Source organism: Hyperolius riggenbachi, chromosome 6 (genome assembly GCF_040937935.1).
Source record: "Hyperolius riggenbachi isolate aHypRig1 chromosome 6, aHypRig1.pri, whole genome shotgun sequence".
NCBI lineage: Eukaryota > Metazoa > Chordata > Amphibia > Anura > Hyperoliidae > Hyperolius > Hyperolius riggenbachi.
The window spans coordinates 290,095,909-290,116,638 of NC_090651.1; the positions used below are offsets into that span (position 1 = coordinate 290,095,909).

Sequence of the window (20,730 nt, forward strand, 5' to 3'; positions counted from 1 at the left end):
AATACTCCAAAAAAAACACTGCGACGCGTTTCACGGGCATAAAGACCCGCTTCCTCAGGCATTAAACGATAGGAGTATCACACTAAAAAATGACAGAGACATAAGCCATATCAGGAAACTGTGAACATGTATATTAATACATTCATAAACGCAGATCTATATATGTATTGGGGGGGGGGGGGGAAAGGAAAGGTGAACGGTAATGAGAGGGGGAATTTCCCAAATGCATAATAAGTTGTGCTGTGTATGGGAAGTGGAGGGGAGGGGAAGAGACATCACGGAGGTTGGAGTAATTACTGGGATGTGGTGGGGGGCTATTGCTAGAATGAGGGTATGTGGAGTATACAAGGAGGAGGCAATGAACATTGTAGCGTTTTAAAATGTGTGGCTGTGGGGAAGGAGGGAAGTATAGGATTATAAGAATAGTTAGGCATGCATTGATTAGGTGTAATATAAATAGTACATTATTCAGAAAATTAGGAAGAATAGCTCACTTACCAGCTCTAGGTCCTGAGCGGGCTCGGCACCTCTGTGCTCATGTGCTCACTGTCTTGTATACTGTCTTTTAGACCGGTAGTGGGTGGGATAATCTGCAATATTGCAGTGCAGCGGAGCATGAGAAAATATGACTGATTTGGCAGGTTAAGAAGTACTGTTAATTTACTAACACTATTTTACATATGGAATAGCTCCCAACTGTCCCTCTTTTGGAGAACTCAGTCCCTCTGTCCCTCTTTATTCCTCATTTGTCCCACTTTTAGGACTCATGTACACAGCTATGTAACTTTGTTACATATGCGTTTTCCTCCTAAAAAAAATGTTTAATTGGCTCCTAATGTTATTCACATCCTTTAAATGTAAATAATTTTTTATTTTCAAATGTTAACATGAAGGATAGTAGACCAGAATAGAAAGGACCATTGTGGTTTGAATTACAAAAAAAAAAAAAATTCTTATGATATCTTTATGGTACGCACGACTAGGGGTGTTTTGGGGTGGGGAGGAATTACAGACATGACAGAGGTGGCTTAAGTGTCCCTCTTTTTTTTATCTCAAAAAGTTGGGAGGTATGATATGGCCGTTTACCCCAGTGATTAGTGTAGTGATGAATAGATTAGGACTGTATGATACTGCTGCTTTATGTACTGAGTGTTCTGTGAAATGCATTTGCTTGTTCTACTGTAAACCATGGGAGATAGGAAAAAGAGCCACACATTATTTTTACCTTGTATGGAATTGTAACTGCTTGAGGCTAATAAATGCCATAGGCAAGAAGAAGACTTTGGTTTATGACATGTGCAGTTCTGTGTGATTTCTAAGAGCACATCGGTATGTGGGAGCAATAACTGGAAGGTATTAGTGCACCCCTGATATGAATACACAGGTCTGATGTTGGGCTATTGCTCATGGGAAACACTTGTACTAAGGCTGCCAGTGGTCCTGTTAGGAAAGAATGTTCTTTATTTTCAGTGAAATCATAGTGCCCCATTATCCAATTTTTTTTTAAAATCACCCGTAACAAAAACCATCAGCTTTGCGAAATCTGCAGGGATCGCTTAGGGGCCGGCTGGCATTTAAAAAATAAAAACTCTTTGGGATCTATAGTATGGGAAAGGGAGAGAAGCTCCAGGGTAGTGGGCTATAGGGCATGCTCCACACCGAGTATGCTGCATATTAGGAGCTGGGAGAATTGCATAGGGATAGGGGAGTCCCTGCATGTGGAGGGGAGGGACACAACACAGCTGGCCAAACAGAGCAAGAAGTATAGATCTAGCACTGGTTTTTACTGCCCTCTTTGTCCACGGTGGGGGAAATGTTCCGTAGCTTCCGGGGAACTCATATGGACCTCTATGGCATTAATATGAGCCCTGAGGACTCCAGAGACAATAAATCATCATCAAGGCTTTTTGGGAGTTCTGACACTTCGCATACAAAAAAAGGTTTATGTGCTCCAGTACAGTATTTGTCTCCATTGGAGCAATTTGTAAGTTTTCTGTTACAACAGGGGTTAAGGTAAATTCTAACAGGGTCACTGACGGCAGTACAAAACCCAAGGGTAGGTGCTCAGTGGTCAGCTGCAGAATGTATGTGTTATGAGTGTGAACTGCAATGGAGGCTGGACATAGACTTTCATACAAAGCCTGCATGCAGCGAGTTAGAAAACCGTGATCTGTTACAATGTAGTACTGTGAACAGGTTCGTAGAATTGTATGGGCAGTGAGCTGATGTGCAGAATTATTCTGCAACACAACTGAGCACTGTGAACTAACCCTAAGGCTGCTTTCACAGTGAGACGTTACAGGCGCACGTTAGTGCAGCCTGTAACGCAGCCCACCGCACAGCAATGAAAGATCAATGGGCTGTTCACAGTGCCCACGTTGCGTTACATTGTAACGCAGCAGCTAAAAACAAAGTGCTGCATGCTGTGCGTTCTAAGCCGCGTTAGACTGTTTGCACATGCTCAGTGATATTGGAGGAGGAGGTCTCCCCTCCTCCTCCGCGGCCAGGCACATGGCTAATTAATATTCACTGCACGGTGTGAAGTGCAGTGTTTACTTCCTGGAGCGCCGCTCTGTGCAGCGATTGGCCGGCGGGACCACGTGATGCCGCATGCTTCCAAGAGTACGCATCACGGCATCACAGGACGTGTGAAGAGCCGCTCAACGCGGCTCAATGTAACGTCCAGCTACAACCCCACTATGCGTTGCGATAGGTGCACGTTATGCGACCTTAACGTAGCATCTAACGCAACGTCTTAGTGGGAAATAAGTCTAAAGGTCCTTTTACACTATATCAGTTGCTGTCAGTTATAACTGCAAGGACAACTGATTTTCAAAGTAATGTCTATGTTTTCCTGTGGCTCAGTTCACACTTTACGCATTTTAACTGAAAGCTTTTTCACAATGCACTGCTCTGGAAAGTTAAAACGCATCAGTTTTCAATGTATAGTGTAGACCCTGGTTTCCACTTGTGTGTTTTGTGTCAGATTTTTCTCTCAGAAAATTCGCATTGATTTTACAACTAATGGTAGTGAATGGGAGTGTTCCATTCAATGCGAATTTTCGTTAGCGTTCGTACGCGTGAAAAAAATCTGACATCCTGTATCATTTTTTCGGACATTGCGTACGATTCGCGTACAATACTTTGTATAGGCAATGCGAATTTTCACGTTACTTTCCCCAAAATTCGCATTAGATCCATAGTTATAGGAAGTTGTCAGCAGTCATGACTAAGCTGTTACTAGGCATATTATGTTACATTTAACTAATGCGAGTTTTCACGTACGAAAATTCGCATTAAAAAAACGCATGCAAATTTTCACCAATCAGAAAAATCGTATACGATTTTTTTGCAGGCGAAAATGTCACGCTATAGTGGAAACGTAGCCTTAAAGAGGCCCAACCCTTTTTATCCAATTCAAAAGGAAATTATTTTATTATTCCTGAATTTGAACCTCAATAAGGAAAAAAATATGGCAGCCTGTGTTTGTTAAAAAAGCATAAAAAAAGACTTAACACATTTTGGGGCTCAACATTTCCAGAAATACTCCTTCAGCAGGATTGGAATGTTTGGATAACCTTTCAGCAAATGTACAACAGAGGTCTAAATATTTAAAGCATTGCTTTTTTTTATTTTCCAACCTTTCTGCATGGTTTTCTTCACCCTGCACAGATCTTATGGTGGTGCTTTAGCCAGTGATGCCGTAGAGACCTGTTCAGTGTAACCTAATAGGACCTCCTGTCGCAATACCTGAAATGGTACCTTCAGAAGTGTTGGCATGAGCAGTGCTGTGCATTTGCAGAGTGAGAGAGCCCTAGAAATATGTGACTGCTGAGAATTACTGGGTAAGGCTAGTGACTTTCTCCTCTCTAATCAGCTAGTAAACAGCAGCCGCAGGAGACGCCTGTAATTGTAGGATCCATTCCACTAACGTAGTCTTTAGGAGTTTCACTAGGAGTAGGTGTGGTCATGTTGGCTTCTATGGCAGGAAATGGATCTTGGTTCCCTTCCTTTCCTGATTTATTTTTATAATCACTAAGTCATAGTTCTCAATCTCTCTATTTCTCACAGTCTAGCAATAGTCGTGTTCCCATTTCTTCCTCTGAGATACAGTTTGTTTTCTGCTTGATTCATTTATTGCAGGATGCGGCCACATAATTGTTTGTAGCAAACACATATTGCACTGTTATACGGCTATCCCACATTTCAATCCCACAAGTGTGGATTGTCATTTTTATAATTTGAGGACAGATGTGCTTGCCACTTTCGTTATAGTGAACCCCATAGGCTTCTATGAGGAAGAGTTTGCTAGTGGTGTTTTCTATAGACATCCTGTTTGCCACTTCTGCTGTGGGTCACCACATTCAGAAGCAATTGCATGCAGCAGCGATACTTGATGGGCCGCCTACCACTACTAGGGGGAGGTAGGCACAGGCCGTCTGTTAGTCCATTCAACTGAATGCAGCTGAGCATCACCAATTTAGCTGAAATATGGTATTAGTGGTCAAGTACTGTTTGTCAGTGTCCAAAATATGATCGCCTTTTAATAAATATTGTGTTACTAAAGAGGTGGTTATATTTTTAATTTTGGAGAACAAAAAAGTTCAAGTCTGAAACCTGTAGATTGTCATCATTTTAAAAATGATCAGCATTAATTATAAGGGTTCCCAGTTCCCTGTAATTAATAGTTATCAGCAATAAGTGATGACAACGAAATTTATAAAGGTCAGTGTAATTGTCACTTAAAAGATTGCCAGGCAGTGTTTGCCACTTAGAGAATGGAAGAATTTATTGACAGCACTGGGGAACAAGGTTTTTTTTTTTTTTTTTTTTTTTTTGCACCCTTTGGCCACTTTCCTCATGGATCACCACGTTAAGAAGTAGAAAACTGAGACCACAATGGACCTTATTTAATTAACTTTTTCTCCTAGATGATTTTTTCTCACACCTTATCAATGATCGGCCTTTTAAAGGTCCGTACACACGCCGGACTTTAGGCAACGACGGGTCCGTCGTTGCCTCCCGCTGGGTGGGCGTGCCAGCGACAGTCCGGCGGGTGTACGCTCTGTCGTCAGACTGATACGGCTGTTTCTGAGCGATCCGCCGGGCGGATCGCTCAGAAACAGCCGTATCAGTCTGACGACAGAGCGTACACACGCCGGACTGTCGCTGGCACGCCCACCCAGCGGGAGGCAACGACGGACCCGTCGTTGCCTAAAGTCCGGCGTGTGTACGGACCTTAAGCCACCAGCAAGCAAGAAAATACTCTTGACAGTACTTTTTCACCTACTTTTTGGTACTTTTTGAATTTCAGAGTGGGGAAAACTTATTTTAAACAGAAGATAGAAATTATGTCCTAGGAGAAAACAAAAGCGAATTAAATAAAGACCAAGAGGTTGATTCTTGTAACCGCGTAATATTACCGCGCACACACAGTGCACAGCAATATTATCCTTGCTGACGCCAGCGAGTACCGTGAGATACTTATTAACTCGTGGTACTCCTCTGGTAGTGAGACCGATGCTACAATAACGATCGTAACTAATAAGCATTACAGTCAGTTATGAGCGTTACCATGGTAACGGTCACGCTACTGAAGTACTGTGAGTCCTGCTAATAGCGTAACTCGTGGTTCCATACTGGCGTTAGTAAGGGTAATATTGCCGTGCCCTGTGTGTTCAAGGTAATGTTACAGCACTTACAAGAATCATACCCAATATGTCATTGTAGACCCTTTTCATGATTATACTTTCAATCCAACGCTTCATTTAATTGAAGGGAGCTTTGAAGAAAGCTCTTAATATTGCTGAAAAATAGTGATTTCTTTGGATCTTGTGAAAACTTGGTATGGGGTCCCAAAGTCAGTGTATAATTAAAAAGATATTTATCATTTGCTGTAGCTGGGTAACAAGGTCAAGATCAGAGTGGAGCAGCTTAAAATGTGTAACGCACTCTTGATGCCAATGGCTGCGCCAGGCCTTTTATACGTAGCACCACCACTATTTTATAACATATCCGCCTAGATCCTTTTGCAGAGCTTTTTGCCCTTATTCTATTTACTTTTTCTCCCAAGTTTTCTTGTAGGTGAAATGTTTAAACCTTATCAATAAAATCCCTTTTAAGCCACCAGCAAGCAAGAAAATAGGATAATTTTGACAGTACTTTTTCACATATTTTTTGATACTTTTTAAATTTAGGATTTATTTTAAACAGAAGATGAAAACTTCTCTCCTAGGAGAATACATAAGAAAGAAGTGAATTGAATAATGTCCATTGTCTTGATTGGTAATCGGATTTCGTTGCTTATTAAGTTTCTCTGATGCATATCTTGGTAATCCTCCAGAAGGAATACATCATCACATAAATATGGAGCCCAAGTATAGTTTAGACTTGTTTAGTAATAGGCACACAAGACATACATGAACACAATGCCTTGCTACCCACAATTGTCTTTTCACTGGAACATTGCAATCTTGATGTTGACTTTAGGAAATCAAATATGAATTTACAGTCATGTAAGAACTATTTGATGGTTGGCAGTAATAAGTGTAATATTCCATCTAGTTTCATTACTAGTATAAATTCTGCTGCTGCATTGTCTTTATGGTATTGTATTATTTTTACTAGTCCACTAAGTAGGTTTTCACTAGGAGATTCATTTTGGCTCACTGGCCAAAATAGGGCCTGATCCAATTGACATTTTCTCCTAAGTTTTCTCGTAGGTGATATTTCACATCTCATCAATAAAATGCATTTCAAGCCACCAGCAAGCAAGAAAATCTTTTTTGACAGTACCTTTTCACCAGCAAAATGCAGAATGCTGAAAAAATATTTTAAACAGTTTAAAATTATCTCCTAGGAGAAAACTTGGGAGAAAAGGTGTAGTGGATCAGGCCAATAATGAGAAGGCATTATTTATTGGAGAAGACCCAGATGCTGGGAAAGATTGGAAGAGGGGAAAGCAGAGTGAGGTGGCTATATAGTACCATGGACGCAACAAAAGATGAACTTGGACAAGCTTCGAGTGGCAGTAGAGGATAGAGGGGCCTAGTGTGCTGTGGTGGGATTGCAAAGAGTCAGGCTCGATTTAATGGTGACCCAACAACAATAACTGGTCTTTACTGCAGACTCTGCTCCCATTGGAAGCATTTCCTCTCCTTTCTTAACCCAGCCTTGCAACAGGAAATTGGAGAAAATCTCACCAGAGGGGGATGATGATCCATCCTTGACACTGGATGTCACTGGATCATGTGCTATAGAAACTTTTTTATCTAGGTTATGTTCAAGGAATAATTATGAAATTTGCCTCCTTCTATTCCAAAGTAAGCGGACAGTAAGGCAGGAAGTGAGCTGAAATAGCTTCAATCAGGCATGCAGGCAGAAAACTATAGAAAGTTGACAATGGCTCTGATACTTCCTCATATGATCACTAGCGTTCACCTTTGCAGGAGGTAGAATAATTAAAGCTGGAAAACTGTTTAGAAGAGAAATTATCATGTTTCCTTAGAGAATGTCCAGGAACCGGGCAAAAGACATTGCATGACAGCAGCGCAACCTAAATCCAGGGCTGTAAGCTACACATGGTTGTGCAGTAAAGTGTGCCTTCCTTAGTTACGCATGCTGCTTACATAGCAACGCACGCTCCTTTAAACTCCGGGGGCTGCTTCACTAGTGCGGCCGCTACTATCTTAATTAACGTAGCTTAATATTGTAGTAACTATGTTAATTAAGATAGTACCGGCCGCGCTAGTGATGTATCGTGGTCGCAATAATTCACAGTAGCACCCGGCATTTAAAGGAGTACGCATTGCTATGTAAGCAGCACACGTAACTAGGGAAGACACGCTATGCTGCACGACCGCACGTAGCGTGCAGCCCTGGATTTAGGTCACACTGCTGTCATGGAGCTCGTGCTGCTATAGCAACGCAGCTTCATGGATCAAGGCCAATGTTTACTATAGGAACCATTCAGACTTTAGAAACAAACTATATACCACTAGTGTTTTCAAAGGAAAATGGACATAATATATAAAAAATCCAGCCCTTTCCCACATCAGGTCTCGCTTGCTGTGTCAGTTGTCAAAATGCATGCTACAATGGAAACCAAAGGATGCAGAAGATTCAAGATTCAAGCAACTTTGTCATTGTGTAACACAAAGAAATTACTTTTCATGAAAAGAAAAATGTATATGGACAGACATATTAGATCTGCTGTGAATATTCACATTGCAATCTGGCATAGTGTGGGCCTAGCCTAACACTCGGGCCCGTTTCCACTAGGGCGGTTTCGCCGGCGATTCGGCAGAGTTTCCCCGCACATCATTCGCACGGGGAAACTCTGCCATAGGGGATGACGGCGCCGCGGCGGAATCGCTTGCGGGAGCGATTCGCCCGGAACCAGCCGCAGATTTCGCCACGGAGGCTGCGAATCCCATAGCCGTGCATGGCACGGCTCATGGGATTCGCCTGCGATCCCGCTCAGTGCGGTGTGCGTCTGCGAGACGCACGCCGCACTAGTGGAAACGGGCCCTAACTAAAAATGAATGTATAAGATTCGGAAGAAGCAGCGCCGTGCGAAACGGCGTTAGGCCACCCGTTTTTTGCCCTGCACCCACCGCCATCTACCTATCTACCATCTATTTGTTTTCAGAAATTTGATCTAATATCGATCACACCACTTGCTTTGTACTGCACAGTGCTCAGAGCTAGGGGGGTCATTGCTTTTCCCTGAACATGACCCTCAGTAATCAGAGGACAGTAAATCTTCTTCAAACAAATTGTACATCGCTTTTAACACAAATAATCACGCTGGCTTTGAAGTATTTAAAGTCTCCAGCCAAAAACAATTGTTTTGCTTGAAGGCTTTATTTTTAGTCCATTTGTTTTATTTGCATTTGAGCTGTGCTTCTGAACCTCTCTGACTGCATTGTAAACACAGAGGTTGTGTGAGCCGGAGTTTAATATGTGTTCAAAGTTGCATTTGGCTTGCAGAGTGTTTTTAGCAGTCACAGCCTGTCCCATTCTGCTCTGTTTGGGTCAGTTTCGGATTGTTTGGAACTCAGAGGCTTGGTAAAACCAAATGCATTGTGAACGTGTTCCGAATACATTATGTTTGAATAAGCTCTAGTGCACACAGAGCTACAGACCCCAGATTACCCCTGAGGCACTTGGGCTGGTTTCAGGAGGTAATTGAACTTGTCATAGTTGTTCTTTTACAGTAAGTTTTATGACTTAAAGATAATTGATTATGTGTTCGTAAACCTGGATAATTATTTTTAAATAAATAAAATCTAAAAGCACAACTGAAGTGATAGGGATAAGGAGGCTGACTTAAAGAGAATCTGTATTGTTAAAATCACACAAAAGTAAACATACCAGTGCGTTAGGGGACATCTCCTATTACCCTCTGTCACAATTTCGCCGCTCCCCGCCGCATTAAAAGTGGTTAAAAACAGTTTTAAAAAGTTTGTTTATAAACAAACAAAATGACCACCAAAACAGGAAGTAGGTTGATGTACAGTATGTCCACACATAAAAAATACATCCATACACAAGCAGGCTGTATACAGCCTTCCTTTTGAATCTCAAGAGATCATTTGTGTGTTTCTTTCCCCCTGTATCTCTCATGCACTGAAGTGTCAGGCTGCTCTTTTCTTCCTGCAAACAGCTTTGCCCTTGTCTGTAATTCCTCACTATGTGAAAGCCCAGCCAGCTTAGAGGACGATTTATCCAGCTTGTAAAAGATAAGAGAGAAGAGAGAAGCTGCTCTAATCTAAATAATACACAGGCAGTGTGCATAGAGGGGCCTGGAAGGGGGAGTTCATAGCAGAACCACAACACTGAAGAACTTGGCAGCCTTCCAGACACAGGCTGACAAGTCTGACAAGAGAGAGATAAGTTGATTTATTACAGAGACTGTAATAGTACAAAGTGCTGCAGTAAGCCAGAACACAGAATAGCTTTTGGAACTTGTAGGATGATAAAAAACGGATGCAATTTTTGTTACGGAGTCTCTTTAAGTATTTCCCTTTAAAGAATACAAATTGCCTGGCTGTCCTGCTGATCATCTGCCTCAGATAATTTTAGCCCTAGACCCTGATCAAGCATGCAGCAGATCTTCTTCAATCTTCTGATTGAAGTCTGAGCAGATTAGCCGCATGCTTGTTTCAGGTGTGTTATGCAGACACTACTGATGATGTGTGAAAGATCAGTAGGACAGCCAGACAGCTGGTATTGTTTAAAGGGGAACTGTAGTAAGAGGAATATGGAGGCTGACATATTTATTTCCTTTTAATCAATACCAGTTGCCTGGCAGCCCTGCTGGTCTATTTCTCTGCAGTAGTATCTGAATAACACCAGAAACAAGCATGCAGCTAGTCTTGTCAGATCTGACTTTAACCACTTTGTCCTCCTTGACGTATAAAAACATCAAGGAGGACAGGCGCGCTCCCGGCCGCGGAGTCGGTAGCCACGGAATCAATGTATCGGGCTATGGAGCCCGATCATTGATTCCTCTCCCCCGCTGAAAAAGCGACGAGGAAGCTTCGCTCTTTCTGAAGCTGTGTCCCTCTAAGCGTACATTGTACGCTTAGAGTGACGTCATGTAAAAAAAATCGAGATTGCCATCTTGTGGCCAAAAAGTAACACTACAAGTAAATGCCCAAAAACATTACAATACACCAATATTTCCCCAAATAAAACACTTTTATATCCCACCCTCTCAAAAATGCCCACATAAAATGTTTAATAAAAAAAAAAAAAAAAAACATTACTATAAAAAAAAAAAAACACATAAATATTTACCTAAGGGTCTAAACTTTTTAAATATCTATGTAAAGATGAAATATTTCTCTCTATTTTTTTTTATAAGCTTGTAAATAGTGATGTATGCAAAACGGAAAAAATGCTCTTTTATTTCCAAATAAAATATTGTCGCGATACATTGTGATAGGGACATAATTTAAATGGTGAAATAACCGTGACAAATGGGCAATAACAATACGTGGGTTTTAATTATGGAGGCATGTATTATTTTAAAACTATAATGGCCGAAAACTGACAAATAATGCATTTTTTCATTTTTTTTCTTATTCTTCCTGTTAAAATGCATTTACAGTAAAGTGGCTCTTAGCAAAATGTGCCCCCCAAAGCAAGCCTAATTGGTGGCGGAAAAAACAAGATATAGATCAGTTCATTGTGATAAGTAGTGATAAAGTTATAGGCTAATGAATGGGAGGTGACATTGCTCGGATGCATAAGCTGAAAACGACCGAGATGTTAAGTGGTTAAAGTCTGAATCACCTGATCTGCTGCATGCTTGTTCAGGGGCTATGGCTAATAGTATTAGAGGCAGAGGATCAGCAGGGCTGCCAGGCAACTGGTATTGCTTAAAAACGAAATACACATGGCAACCTCCATATACCTCTTACTTCAGTTCCCCTTTAAAGGGATACTTAAGTCAAAAATAAAAAATGATTTTTACTCACCTGGGGCATCCCTCATCCCCCTGAAGCTGTATGGTGCCCTCGCAGCCTCGCTCCGATCCTCCTGTCCCCGCCGGCGGCAACTTCTGGGTTCGGCGACAGCCACCGACAGGCTGGGAATGCGAGTGATTCTCTGCGTTCCCAGCCGCTATATCACCCTCTATGCTGCTATAGCCTATATGTTATACGCTATAGCAGCATAGAGGGTGATATAGTGGCTGGGAACACGGAGAATCACTCACGTTCCCAGCCTGTCAGCGGCTGTCGCCGAACCCGGAAGTTGCCGCCGGCGGGGACAGGAGGATCGGAGCGAGGCTGCGAGGGCACCATACAGCTTCAGGGGGATGAGGGATGCCCCAGGTGAGTAAAAATCATTTTTTATTTTTGACTTAAGTATCCCTTTAAAAGGAAATACATATGGCAGCCTCCATATTACTCTCACTTCAGGCGTCCTTCAACAGTATGTTTGCAAAGTACTGATACACAAATATTGAAGACTCCTAATAAATAAGTGTTAAGGGGTACTTGAGATTATATTATTTATCATAGTGGGTACTTGGCAAAACCATCTGTCATAAAAGGGTACATGCTGTAATAAGGTTGAGAAACACTGCGATAGATAAACTGGGGAAGGGGTAAACTGATGTCAATTAAATAACAAAAAGGGAACTTCTCTACAGCATGGGCACAAATAACAATAAGGGACGTTCTCCACATTGTGGGCACAGATAGCAATAAGGGATGTTCTCCGCAGCTTGGGCACAAATAACAATAAGGGACGTTCTCCACATTGTGGGCACAGATAGCAATAAGGGATGTTCTCCACAGCGTGGGCACAGATAACAATAAGGGACGTTCTCCACAGCGTGGGCACAAATAACAATAAGGGATGTTCTCCACAGCGTGGGCACAGATAACAATAAGGGACGTTCTCCACAGCGTGGGCACAAATAACAATAAGGGACGTTCTCCACATTGTGGGCACAGATAGCAATAAGGGATGTTCTCCACAGCGTGGGCACAGATAACAATAAGGGAAGTTCTCCACAGCGTGGGCACAGATAACAATAAGGGACTTTCTCCACATTGTGGGCACAGATAGCAATAAGGGATGTTCTCCACAGCGTGGGCACAGATAACAATAAGGGAAGTTCTCCACAGCGTGGGCACAAATAACAATAAGGGAAGTTCTCCACATTGTGGGCACAGATAGCAATAAGGGATGTTCTCCACAGCGTGGGCACAGATAACAATAAGGGAAGTTCTCCACAGCGTGGGCACAGATAACAATAAGGGAAGTTCTCCACAATGTGGGCACAGATAACAATAAGGGACATTCTCTACAGCGTGGGCACAGATAGCAATAAAAGTTCACGCTAATTGTAGTGCTTATGTTCTGCTCTTAATGTGTTTTGTGTCACTGGCCCCGATTGAGTATACAGAACGCTGACTTGGTTTGACTTAAACTTATGAAGAAAAAAAGATGTGTTCAACAGACTGATGAGTAGCAATTTGTAAAAAGTGAAATAAAGATGTCAGCCTCCAGGTTTTTCTCACGACAGTTCTGCCCAGTCAGATTCCTTGTAAGTGCAAGCTTATTTGGCCAAATACAATTGATTCTGATTTCATTACATCACATTTCAGGCTAATATTCTTTGGGTTAGGTTAATATATCACCGGTATACTTAATGTTTGTCTTATTTCTAAACAGATATTGATGTTGAAGTGTAAATTCTTTTGAACAATGCATAGTGACGTGTTCTTTGACGTTTATTCATTTTCTTTTATTAAAAAGCTTTTGGGTTTTTTATATTTAATTAAAGAGGACCTTAAAGGGGAACTTCAGCCTAAACAAACATACTGTCATCAAGTTACATTAGTTATGTTAATTAGAATAGATAGGTAATATAATCTCTTATCCACCCTGTTTTAAAAGAACAGGCAAATGTTTGTGATGCATGGGGGCTGCCATCTTTGTCATGGGGGCAGCCATCTTTTTGGTTGAAAGGTGACAAGGAGCAGGAGACACAGTTCCAACTATCCTGTGTCCTGATTACCCCGGCTGCACACACTAGGCTTCAAATGTCAAATTCAAAATGTAAAAAAAAGAAAAAATGCACCAAAACAGAACGAGAACAACAAAATCAGAAATCCCATCATGCTTTGCACAACATCAGGGGAAAAAAGCCCGGGCAGTTTTCTTCTGTGCAGCTAAAAATGAGGCTTGTATAAGAGAAACAAAGTTCTGATGCTGTGAAACTGTTAAAGAAACACAAAGCCTTTTCAGTGCTGCTGAGTCGATTTTTAGTCCGGAGGTTCACTTTAACTCTTCTACAGGAGAGAAGGAAAACACAGAGAAAGCCATCGTTTGTGTATTTAGAAATAACAGCCTGTCTAATTCTCTAATGAGCCACTGTAATTTGAGCTGTCATTTTTGTCTGATCTGTGGCATGGTTAGTGCCATTCAGGAAGGCTATTTGTTGGCACAGGAACTTAACCATTTCGGTGCTCCCAGGAAAAAATAACGCTGCAGCATCTCAGAAGGAGTTCTGTGTGCTGTAACAAATAAATATTTTTCTGTAAAGGTAATTATGCTGTTGCTTATCTTTTAGAGCAGAGAGGAAATTGTTGCTGTAACATATTGTGCCACAGTGGGGGACCACAGAGAGGCTTGTGTGATTGTAGTTGTGCAGACATCTGCTGAAGGTAGCCATACATGGTTGATTTTTTCAACGATAAAGATTAGATCAATATTCTTGATCAGCTGTACTGTTTAAAAACTCATTTAATCCATCATACGCAATTCAGCTAGTAATGGAAGCTTCCATATTGCACAGTAATATTACATGCAGTTCAATCTGCAAGCACCACACTTGCTGTTTTTAAACTGTCTTTCGGTGTTGCACACAGAAGCTTTCTCGAGCCTTATCTACTGCAATCAGTGGCAAAATAACAGTTTTGCCGCTCAGCACGACATATCTTAGTGACTGTTTATTTTTTTGAGGCATGCTGCCTGGTGCGAATTGGAACCCAATCCCTCAGGCAACATTGCATGGCTGAAGCTGTACAGATGCATCGCTTACCTGCAGGCTAACGAAGTGTTCTTTTGCTAAGCGGCGGTAGGCAATGGAGCGGCGGAGTGACGTCATTCAGGAATGAGGTGAGTGGGCTGAACAGCCGAAGCGATACACCAGGCTGATTGCTGGGTGGATGAGGCTGCTGTACACATGCTGAGTTCTATAACGATCATCTTGGCTGAGTTTCATTTATCATTTATACACAGCTTTAACCTAATAACTAAAAAAAGAACTTAAAATCATGTGGCTGATTTGTTGGAACAGAGGAGCAATTTTAGCAGTTCTGCTTTAATAGAAAATTATTTTAAATTGATTAAGGAGGAGATGAAGATCTGTGCATTAGTACAGCAGGTATTTTATGTTTTTATTTTGCATATAATGGAACTTCTTATAAACCGTGGTTAGCACTCTTGCCTTGCAGCGATGGGTCCCCGGTTCAAATCCCAGCCAGGTCAACATGTGCAAGGAGTTTGTATGTTCTCCCTGTCTGTGTGGGTTTCCTCCGGTCACTCCGGTTTCCTCCCACATCCCAAAAACATACAGATAAGTTAATTGGCTTCCCCTAAAAAAAAAAAATTGGCCCTGGACTACGACACATACACTACACCAGGGGTCTCCAACCTTTTTGAGCCCGGGGCCCCCCATCCCGACCAAACTTTTCTCTGGGGCCCGGGGGAGGGGGGCGGGGGTTGGGGGGTTGTAGTTAGTGGCGGCGGCAGCCACCCCCACCCTTTTTTTCCCTGATTGTGAGTGTAGTATATACACTCTGCCCCTCAGAAAAACTGCCCAGGGACCACCAAGGGGGCCGCGGCCCCCAGGTTGGGGACCACTGCACTACACGATACATGCATAGACATATGACTATGATAGGCACTAGATTGTGAGCCCCTCTGAGGGACATTTAATGACAAGACAATATACTCTGTACAGCGCTGCGTAAGATGTCGGTGCTATATAAATACTTAAATAAATAAAATAAAAATAAGATAAATAAATGCACTAATTTAAAATGATGTTCTCACAGAAGCAAATAAAAACTGTGCCTAAGGTTGTGCCTAAACTAATTATCTTTATTTTATCTTTATTCAGACATATTCAGGTCTCTTCTGTGTGGTGATCAACCCTTACAAAAACCTGCCGATATACACAGAACAGATAGTGGAAATGTACAGAGGGAAGAAGCGCCATGAAATGCCTCCGCATATATACGCCATATCAGAAACCGCCTATCGCAGCATGCTTCAAGGTGAGCCGCCGTACTACAGGAATGTATTATGCTGTCTAATCTTACCTGGTAAAAAGCAAAGCAGATGGTTTCGGCGCTGTAGCTTTGGGCCCCAGTGCTTGGCTGCCCTTCGGCCGTGTGGCAGTAGATTGCATGCTCTGTGCTGATTTTTTAACCACTTTGGATGTGCAGTCATGCATTGAAGGAGATAACAGGAGAGACAATAGACTGGGTGCTAGAAATGAAGCTAAAGGGATGTGCAAAGATTCTAAAAGGTGAGTATAGATCCAGGTTAGGTGACCACTAGGAAGGTGATGTGTACATTAGGATGATCGAGTCAGGGAATACTTTACTGTTATGGCAAGTCACCCCTATACACAGCACCACTGCAGACCATATGTATCAATCAAAATAATATATTTTTATTACAAGCTTTGCAAACACATATCCATGATACACAAACATTTAAAAACATCTAAAAACAGCATAATATTGTATTTCCAGCCATATTCAACATAATGGGCCTGCTAGATATAATAATCTATTATGTTCAGTCTCAGTGGATGTATAACCTGTAACCACTGGGGGCTCAGAGAATGAGCCCCCTCGTGGATGAACCCGGGTTCAGTAAGAATTATAAAGTGCAAAAAATTGGAACCATGAAAGTGCATATAGTGCTACACAAAAACAATCATTCAACATATGCAATAACTGTGCAACCTTTGTCTGCAGTGGTGCTGTGTATAGGGGTATCTTTTCTCTTTAGTACTATTTATACATGCTCTACCCCAGCACACGCAGTCATTATTACTTGGGGTGCTGACAAACTCTTTTGTGTTATGGCAAGTCAGCTTTACTAGTTAGGTTTAGAAGTTTAAGGTTCAACATTAGGGAGGGTTTGTTTGTTAAAATACACTGGTATAGCAATAAGGGATGCAGAGGTTATAACCACACCGGGGCCTGTGGACCAGAGGGGCCCTCCTACAACAGCTGCTTTAGCTTTTCATTGGTGCTTGGCTGGTATTGATCGCCCTTATATCCATTATATATTTGAATAGTAGATGTAATTCTCAAACTGTTCCCCTCTCCTGCTTGAACCTCTCTTAGGCCTCTTGCACACCGCAAGTGATTCAGATTCCGCTTTTTAATCAGTTTTTACATCCGATTCAGATTCAGATTTGCAGTTTGCTCCCTGCACACTGCAAATCGGAATCTGAATCGGATGTAAAAACTGATTAAAAAGCGGAATCGGAATCACTTGCAGTGTGCAAGAGGCCTTACGCTGTGGCTGTCCTTGGCAGGTTTTGGTGCTGTATTTCAATTGCTAATGTATAGAGAGCTTGTGGGGGCTCAATGTAAAAGTCACATGGGGCCCAAAGCTTCTTAGCTACTCCACTGTTATGAAGGGAAATAAGGGTTAAACGTCTGGAAAAGGATTTCTTTTAAAGTACAGTGACCAGATTTTTGTGGCCTCAACCTGGGACGCGGGGGGGTTGTCTGATTGGTCTGCTCATGTCATGGAACCAATAACAGTGTCTCAATGTAGTAATAAGTGCAAGTTCTCTCTTTGAAGAGATTCCGTGCATTGGTGTAATCTGCAGCAGCCTGGGAAATGTTTGTGCTGATTGGTCTGCTCATGTCATGGAACCAATAACAGTGATTGGTCTGCTCATGTCATGGAACCAATAACAGTGTCTCAGTGTAGTTATAAGTGCAAGTTCTCTCTTTGAAAAGATTTCGTGCATTGGTGTAATCTGCAGCACCCTGGGAAATGTTTGTGCTTCAATATATCACTATTTTAGTGTTAGTGTGTTTGAACACTTTTCTTTTAAAATCCCCTCTGTTCACTTGGTTTTCTCTTCTCTATTTAGATCGTGAGGATCAGTCAATCCTTTGCACGTGAGTAAATAATTGTCTTTTTTTTTTTTTGCCTGTAGGGTTTAGCTCTCACAATTTCTATAATCAGAGCCTTGTAATTTATTACTTATAACAAATAGGTGCAAAATATCTAAAAACTAAATGATTACTGTACTAGAAGATGTCACCGTAGTGTTTGTAATGATCCAAGGTCCGCCCTGACAACTCCACCTAGCTGCATGCACCTTTTCAGCATAGCCGTGTTAATTATTTTCAAATGCTGACAGAAACACTGGTTGTATTCACAGACACAATTAGTTTTGGGCAGAAGAAGGCTTCCAGGCAAAGAACCAGGGTCTTTGCCACAGTCATTAGAAGTTTCCTGGTTACAGAGCACTGTTGTCAGGGGCGTTGCTAGCCCCAAGATCAGTTGCACGTGCCACGGATCTATTCTGGGGTGCCCCGGATGTCTCTCAGGCAGCGGACGGCAGTACTCACCTTCGGCAGCTTGGTCTCCAGATTCTGCAGACATCTACTCTTCTGGGCTTCTCCCCCTAGTGTCTGAGAATTAATCAAATGCTAAAGCTCATAGCATCTGATTCTCACTGTCTATTTATGTAATATGCTGCATTTTTTTTTGTATTAATAGAGAGTGGGGCTTCATCCAACATTTTTCTGGGCATGCCTACTTAGACCGCTGTTATGTTCATGTAAATTTTGCTCCACCCATCACCACACCCACATTCTGGCATGTGGCCACACCCATTTTTTGGCTGAAGTGCCCAAAGTGCCCCGGATCTCTTAGGATCCTAGCAACGCCCCTGACTGTTGTACTTCCAGGTTAAAGAACAGAGAGCTAGCATGAGATCACATGACTGTTGAGATGTTTAATACCCCCAGTGACCTGGAAGTACAGTACACACCTGTAACCTTATTTGCTGTGTCCCTTTCAGTCTTGGACTGTAAAGAAAAGCATAGCAGTCATTGGGACAGGAAGTTACAGATGGCAATAACAAATTACAGTAACAAAGTGTCTGTCTTGCCTACCCTGCAATAAGTATTTGTGCTTTTTTGCTGTACCTCCTCCTGTTGGAAAGATTAACCATAACACATGTCCTGCCAGAGTAGGGCATAAAGGTAGTGTCGCAAAATGGGAACACAGACAACATTCAGTGCTTAAAAGAAAACCTTCTTCTCTCGTACTTTTTGAATTGCAGTTAATGGTCAAACTGATGTTGTACTGTACATCTATCCTTTAAAGGACACCCAAAGTGAGAAGAATATGGAGGCTACGATATTTAATTCCTTTTAAACAGTACCAGTTGCCTGACAGCCCTGCTGATCTAATTGGCTGCAGTAGTGTCTGAATAAGACCAGAAACAATCATGCAGCTAATCTTGTCAGATCTGGCATTGTCAGAAACACCTGATCTTCTGCATGCTTGTTCAGAGTCTGTGGCTAAAAGTATTAGAAACAGAGGATCAGCAGGACAGCCAGATAACTAGTATTACTTATAAGGAAATAAATATGGCAGCCTCTATATCTGTCTAGTTGTCCTTTTAGCGTCCACCTATTGGGTAAAGTTTTATTAGACAGCAGCAGATGTATGTTGTTGAACTGACTGAACATAACCTTACTAGTTAGCTGACTTTGTTCCAACCTTGTGTCGAAAGATATGAGGGAACACTGTATGGATAATGTAAGTACATACTGTGGTTATGACTTTGTAGCCATGCTTTTTATGTTTAACTATGCTTTTATTATTTATGGTAATAAATCTACCTGACATTTTTGTGTGCTAAGAAAAGGTATTTAATGCTGGCCTCTCATTTACTTGGTGAGTTTCTCTGGGTAGATAAGGTGAAAAATAAATTATTTCCATGTCAGAATCCCACAGGCAATATTAAATCTTCCATATATTTACAGTGGTGAGTCTGGAGCAGGAAAGACAGAGAACACAAAGAAAGTCATCCAGTACCTGGCCCATGTGGCATCGTCACACAAGGGGCGCAAAGAGCACACCGCGCCGGTAAGCAACATGTGATCACTGGTGATTGGTGATGGCGGCTTAGCTGTTGCTACAGTAAGGCTGAATGGCCAGTAGAAAGCTAATAATTGTGTAGTCGTTACAATTGTTTTGCAGTTTCTAAATTGGGTACTGTAAATTAAATTGCAATACTGTAGGGGGGTCAGGGGAAAATTAGTTGAACTTACCCAGGCCTTCTAATGGACATCCTGTGCCCGCGCAGCCACTCACTGATGCTCCGGCCCCGCCTCCGGTTCACTTCTGGAATTTCAGACTTTAAAGTCTGAAAACCACTGTGCCTGCGTTGCCGTGTCCTCGCTCCCACTGATGTCACCAGGAGCATACTGCGTAGACTCAGTATGGTCTGCGCAGTGGTTTTCGAAATGAACTGAAGGCGGGGCCGGAGCATCGGTGAGTGGCTTCGCGGGCACAGGATGTCTGCGGAGGACCATTAGAAGCCCCGGGTAAGTTCAACTCATTTTCCCCCGACCTCCCTACAGTATTCCTTTAAGGGCTCATTCACACTAGTATTATGTGGTGACAATGTATTATACCATAGTGCCTAACCACCTGTGTTGCTTTCTGATGCAGTATTGACTCCATTCATTACAATGAACCGCTGATTCATTATAATGAAAGGAGCAGTGGTGCAGGAGCAGTGGTACACTAAAATATGTATGGCAGACACAACTGTGTACTGCAGTTCAGTACAGCGTTATTCCACAGCAAAGCAGTGGAAATATTAATCATTGCTTTCTCTGCAGTGTCTGATGTCCTTACAGATCGCACACTTTTTGAATTGGGTTCGTTCACACTTCAGCTGGCACAGCCACAGTGGTAACATACTTGTTTAGCATAGATACCTGTTCTGGGGGTCCACATGCACTGTGGAGTGGATGTATGCTATTGAATGAATGGCAATGCATCCCCTATCCAAAAAGCATGCAGGTCGGGATTGTTCATTGTGGTATCGAAATGGACAAACCCAGATACAGTGAAGGCTGATAATGTGGCTGATCCCATAGGAAAGCATAGGTCCATTATGCAAGTCCATTGGTCCAC

The 20,730-nt window shown here is 42.1% G+C and overlaps 1 protein-coding gene across 8 annotated transcripts in view; it reads left to right on the plus strand.

The window, feature by feature from the left end:
- Positions 1-20,730, plus strand: part of LOC137521582 (myosin-10-like) — a 273,744-nt gene that overhangs the window by 158,943 nt on the left and 94,071 nt on the right. For all 8 annotated transcript variants that reach the window (XM_068241013.1, XM_068241012.1, XM_068241015.1 and 5 more), the window contains exons 3-5: positions 15,650-15,806; positions 17,657-17,684; positions 19,569-19,671. In XM_068241013.1, coding sequence (XP_068097114.1) covers positions 15,650-15,806; positions 17,657-17,684; positions 19,569-19,671 — 288 coding nt within the window. The remainder of the gene's footprint in view (positions 1-15,649; positions 15,807-17,656; positions 17,685-19,568; positions 19,672-20,730) is intronic.